The sequence below is a fragment of the Grammomys surdaster genome, unplaced genomic scaffold (assembly GCF_004785775.1).
Source record: "Grammomys surdaster isolate TR1022 unplaced genomic scaffold, NIH_TR_1.0 125889, whole genome shotgun sequence".
Taxonomy (NCBI): Eukaryota; Metazoa; Chordata; class Mammalia; order Rodentia; family Muridae; genus Grammomys; species Grammomys surdaster.
In genome coordinates, this window is record NW_021620714.1 from 346,326 (window position 1) to 352,501 (window position 6,176).

Below are 6,176 nucleotides of genomic sequence, written 5' to 3' on the forward strand. Positions count from 1 at the left end.
TAATCATATTAACAGTTCACTTAATTTTAAAAAAATCAATATATATATATATATATATATATTTCTACCTTAAATCCTTTTTAGATATAAATGGTACATTTTAAACAGATACTATAAGAGCATTGCTCAAAGAGCTAAACAAACAGTAGAAATAAAAACTACTGTAAAAATTGAAGAGAGGGATCATGGTTGATAAAATCTTTAGAAAAACTTTGTTGAAAATGTTACTTCTGGGGCTAGAGAGATGGCTCAGTAGTTAAGTGCACTTGTTCCTATTACAGAGGATCCAGGTTTAGTTCTCAGCACCAACATGGTAGCTCACAACCATCTGTAACTCCAAACCCAGGAGATCCAGTGCCCACTTCTGCTCTCCACGACCTCTGTACCATGTGGTACACAATACAGAAATACAGATAAAACACAACACATAAAGTAAAATAAATAAATCTAATACAAATAAATTTTTAAAAAAGAAAAATGTTACTTTAAAAGCAGTTAAAATTCTAAGAATTAGCTTAATGTGTGTTTAAAACAGAGGCTGCTGTAATTGAGGAAAGCAAGGACTGGAGACTAGATAATATTGAAGCGTATTATACACGTATGAAATGCCACGATGAAGCTCATTCTCTTATGCAGCTAATGTACACTAACAAAAGTGTGTTTTACAAAGGAGCCGTTCACAAAGCTAGCTTCAACTGAGAGAAGAAACCTGAGAACCTCTATTTGTTAATGTCCTCGATGCCCCAGCTCCCTTAAACTGACCAGAAAGGATATGAGAATATAGAGAGCCAATGTGACGGCAGGAGTATATATAGCTGATCTTTCAGGGCTGGTGAATAAATAAGACTCTTTAAACAGAGCTGGTATTTGTCTCTGTGCTCGTGTGTAAGAATTGGAACGTGGGGGATAATGGTAGTGGATTAGAGTTTAGGTTGTAAAGGCAGGTTAGGGTTAATGCCTTGAATATTAACTGAGAACCAGCAAGGACATTTCTTTGCTGCCAGTAGTTACATATTAAGATCTTTCCAACTAGGGTTGGCACATTTACAGTTCTGGCCTGAAACATTACCAAAGAAACCGAATAATAATAATTTTTAAAAAAATGTGGAAAACTGGAAAATGGGTAAACCAAGATTTTTGGGAGTGTAAATGAATGAGAGAAAATGAGGGGCTAACTCTTCAGGAAGGAGGAACTGGAAGGATTTGATTACAGGAAACAGGCAAGGCAGGCCTCAACCATAGTTTCTGAAGTGTATTCTTCCTTTGTTTATATGCCTGTTTTAAAATTATGAGTGGGGAATGTAGGAGTGATTTAGTTTAATTTGCACGTGCATTTTCTCCATAGTGTAGTCATTTATAAGTGTGCTGTCTGCTCCTTTCAGCAGTTGCTTTGTTTCATCGTTATCCATAGCATCCCTCCATTGACCTGTGTGTACACTACACATACAGGAGGAACTCGACACATATTTGTTAAATGGATTAATAATTTAATCCTTAAATGTCATTGGAGAGGCTTCTAAAGAACAAGTGATAAAGTTCAGTAACTTAGTACATTGAATTTATGACATTTCTAGCTTACCTTTTTTTGATATTTGATATTCTTAATTGCAGAGTTGAAGGAAGTAGCAAAATCCAGTACAGACTAGAACAACAGCAACAGCAAATGTGGAATCCGCCTAGGACTTCCAACCTTGTGCAGCATTCTTCATCAGAAGATAAGATGTCTCCGTCGTCTCTAATGGATGATATTGAAAGAGGTAAAATCTAAGTGTATATAATGTCAGTTTATAAAGGTAAGTAATATTAAGTAGATATTAAATGTTAATTTTCACTAACAGTAGGACTTAGGGAGAACATAATATATTTTATAATTGTGTACTTCTCTGGGATAATGATATATAAATTAACATATTTATGTAGGTATGTTGGGTTGAATTTTGGGTCCTGTGTGGGTCCTAAGAGGCTGGGGCCACTGTTTGGAGAAGCAAGATGCAGTTTGTGCTCTCCCCATGCAGCGCTGGGAGGGTAACGGGATATGTGAAGCTGCAGGACCCCACTCCGGGTGGAGGAGTGCAGTCTGAAGTCCCACGGGGAGCCGGAGCTCTTGGCTTGGGGGTCCCCGGGCCAGAAGGCAGCTGGGAACTGGCTGGTTCTCAGGCTCTTGAACCCCCCGGTGCTGCTGGGGGACCATAAAAGGGCCGAGAATGAAGTGGGGGTGTACGGACTAGATTAGCCCACAGCCGAAGGGGATGGGGGAGAGATGAGCTCCAGCTTCGTCCCATGGGGAGAAGAGTTCTTAGTCGTGGTGGCTCGCTTAGCTTGGCCACAGCTGGCTGGGCTTGCTTGCTTGGGTTAGTGGTCTCCGTGGCTGGGAACTCAGAGAGGTCTTCTATGAGAGATTAGATGGCGGCTCTGTAGGCTAAGGCCTGCCCCTCTATTCCCCATGGCGGATCCTGAAGAAGAAAAACAGTCCATGGTCTTAAGATGTTTATTGTCATGGTGGAAAGTAGATGTAAACCCAGTTTCCTCATGTTGGGCCTGAAGTTAAATACCTTTTGCAAGGAGGAAGGTCTAGGAAGGAATGTTTAATTGGCTATGCCCCTTTGGCCTTTAGATACCTCATTAAGACAGAGATCTGTCTTGAGACTCTGTAGCCTGTAGTCACACCCTCTACCTGTGGAGGATCTAGTAGGGGCGTTGTCCTTACGTGACTAAAGGACCCAAATCTATGGAGATCTGCGGCCTTTTGTCAGGAGCCTGGAGTCTGAGAGCGTGACAAATGTCTACTGTCCCTTGCAGGGAACCCTGCGGGGTCACCTGCTGGGTCACCTGCTGGGTCACCAGGGTTTCAAACCTAGCTCAACCAGAAATCATACTGCCTTTCATGGTCCTACACAGATATAGTCATGTCACATCATTTTTTATTATCATTTAGGAGAAAAAAAAGTGTTTCATCAGTTCTTTATAGCATCTTCCCGTGAAATGTATTGTTTATAGTCAGTTGTAGATGGCCAGGGCACCACCAAATCGACAGAAACAGGAGGAAGTTTCTTTCTACTGCTGTGTCCCTTCTTGCAAGAGGGTGTTTCTGGGAAGGTACAGGATATTCAAGAGGAAGGAACTTAAAGCTCTATTTTTTTTCTAGCTACACTTAGGATTTTTATATTATAGTAATTGAACATCAGCAAGACTCCAGATCTTGAATTTTATTTTATCTTATGACTACTTCCAAAAGAGTATAATTCCTATACATGTATATAGTTAGAAAACTAAGAGATTAAAGGGAAATTTTAAAGTAAATTTGCTAGTTGCTAAAATTGAAATGGAATTTAGCTTTGTGCTTACTGAACAGCAAAACAAAAATAAAGATATAAGTTGCATATTCTATATTACCTTAATATGTAGTATATTAAGATAGGTTCCAAAGAACCATTCTATTCCTTGTTACTAGATCCTAAAAGTAATTAACTGTGTGACACAATTCTAGCAACCAATTGTGTCCTCAATAGTGAGTCTGTAGTATAGGTAGAAAGTCCTTCATGTGGCACCTCTGTGTCAGACCTTAATTAAAGCAGGGCTTTGACATCATACCTCACAGAAAAGGTAGAGACTCAGCTAGCCTGAACCAAGAATAGTTTTCTTATTCTAAATTTGTTTGCAAAGGAACATTATCTACCTGGAGATGCTCACAGAGCGTCCTTAGACGATATTCTATCGAATGTTTTATTGACCCTCTAGTACTACTAACTTCTATTTTTAAAAGATTAATTTACAAATGATGTGTATGTGTGTGGGAATGCGTGTTTGTTCACATGTGTGCAGGTGCCCACAGATGCCAGAGAGGACATGGGATTCCTCGAACCTGGAGTCACGACTGGTTGTGAGTCATCTGACATGGGTATTGGGAACTAAACTTGGGTCTTCTGGAAGAGCTCTTCACTGCTGGGTCACCTTTCCAGTCTCGTGACTGACTACTCTCTGATGGTTGAATCATCCTTCCAATTTATATCCAGAAATTACATTAGAAATTCTGTGCATCCGTTTTTGCATTTTCATCTTTGGGTTATCTGTAAATTTGCATTTAAGAAATTAGATAGGGTCTAAAATCCCTGTATCACTCAGAGACACCAGGAAGCTGAGTGTTCCAGCATTAATAATGCTGTGCAAGCGTTTGGGATCTTACAGTGCTCCTCTGTGCTTGGGTTGAGACTGTCCTCCATCAGGAAATACATGGGCGAAAGGCATGTGCATGTGGCATCACACTTTGACAAACGCTCATTCCCTCTCCATCTCCCAGACGGCCTACCTGCCTTCAAAGTTTTCTCTCCATTTGGAAGGCACCTTGAGACAGGGTGACACTGGTAAGGAACACCTGCCATAATAAGCACCTTGTTGGGAAGCACTTTTCACTTTCTTCCCCCTTCATGGGAACATAAGCACGCGCACACACACATACACACACACATACACACACACACACACTCGCACTCAACCCTTTTCAGCAGTCTTCGTTGTATTAAGCCACAGACTTCCTTTTCCCAGGAACTGGGCTTCAGTGGTAGTAAAGGCTCCTTTGTCAAGTTTACCAGTGGGAACTCTAGTTGCTGGAGATTTACCAAGAAAACCACAACAGATCTGCAAAGGTCTGTGTCTTTGTCACAGAAAAAACAAGGCAAGTATCTGCATGCTAAACCTGACCCAGGACTGCCTGCTAAACTAAAAGATTTAAATCAGTTGTCCCCTAGAATACACACTAAAAGTAAGATATACTAGGAAGTTATATATTATACTGTAAATCAGGAAAATCACAATATGAATGAGAAATGTCTATAGTAATTCCCAGAGAAAGTAGATGTTAGAATTATCCTATGATGATCTTAAAACAACTTTCACAAAATGATTTAATTATAAATTTTCTTGAGGGCTGGAGAGATGGCTCAGCGGTTAAGAGCACTGACTGCTCTTCCAGAGGTCCTGAGTTCAAATCCCAGCAACCACATGGTGGCTCATAACCATCCGTAATGAGATTGGATGCCCTCTTCTGGTGTGTCCGAAGACAGCGACAGTGTACTAATAAAATAAATAAATAAATAAATCTTTAAAAAAAAAATAAATAAATAAATTTTCTTGAAGCAAGTGAAAAGTAGAATTAAAGAGAAATTTTAAACAAGGCTCAAATAGAAATTGTAAAACTAACAAAATAACAGCACGAATCTATTGGGCAGGCCCACTTACTAGAGAATAAATAGACTGAGAGAATTCACTTTATCTAAAACAGAAAGTATACCGAAGCAAAGGGAACAGGCCCCCAAGTATTTGTTGCAGAGTGACAAAAGTTCCAAGAGGTGAGGCAACTGAACTCTCAGAGGACAAAGAAAAGGGGACGGAAAAATAATTGGAAGAAGTAATCCCTGAAAATGATCCCAGGTTGATTAACATGAACTCATAGATTCAAGAAATCGAGCAAATCCAAAACAGGATAAACCCAAAGAAATGTATGCTAAGACGCATAAATTAAACATCTGAAAACTAAGGACAAAGATAAAAGTTCAGAAGGCAAGAGAGCTATGCCATATTACAGAGAGGAACACCTTGTCAGTGATAGCACATGTCTTATTAGAAACTCAGAAGTGGCTCTACACTGCTTAATGCTGAAAATCATAAACTCCGTGTTTGCCAAAATTAGTCTCAAGTAATAAAAGGGAAATAGACTTCCACAGAAGTGAACACTAAAAGTGTTTGTTACTAGGAGGCTGCTCTGAAATATTTGCTATAGAAATTGAAGTAATCATAAAAGAAATGATAACAAGAAGGAATTTGGGAGCATCAGTTAGGATAAAGAACAACAGATAGATAATGGACGATACAGTATGATTGTCCTCATGATGTTTTCAAGTCATATGTGACAATCAAAGCAAAAGCTAGCCTTTTGCTTAATACCGATACTTAAGACAATACTATCTGAAACTTGAGAAGAAAAGGCATCTAAAATAAGTGATTTTCACATCTTACTTGTAATGGTCAACCACGGCAAGACACGTATGCTAGTCCACCATTATATATGTAAAGTGACACCTAAACACATGAGAGAGAGAGAGAGGGAGGGAGGGAGAGAGATGGAAGGAGGGAGGGAGAGAGAGGGAGGGAGGGAAGGAAGGAAGGAAGGAAGGAAGGAA

At 39.6% G+C, this 6,176-nt stretch overlaps 1 protein-coding gene across 6 annotated transcripts in view; it reads left to right on the plus strand.

Moving 5' to 3' along the window:
• Positions 1–6,176, plus strand: part of Eaf2 (ELL associated factor 2) — an 89,242-nt gene that overhangs the window by 69,940 nt on the left and 13,126 nt on the right. For 5 of the 6 annotated variants that reach the window (XM_028752313.1, XM_028752312.1, XM_028752310.1 and 2 more), the window contains one exon: positions 1,612–1,757. In XM_028752313.1, coding sequence (XP_028608146.1) covers positions 1,664–1,757 — 94 coding nt within the window. In that variant the 5' untranslated portion in view covers positions 1,612–1,663. Of the gene's footprint in view, positions 1–1,032; positions 1,124–1,611; positions 1,758–6,176 lie in introns of those variants that run through there. The other variant, XM_028752316.1, reaches the window with a different exon arrangement.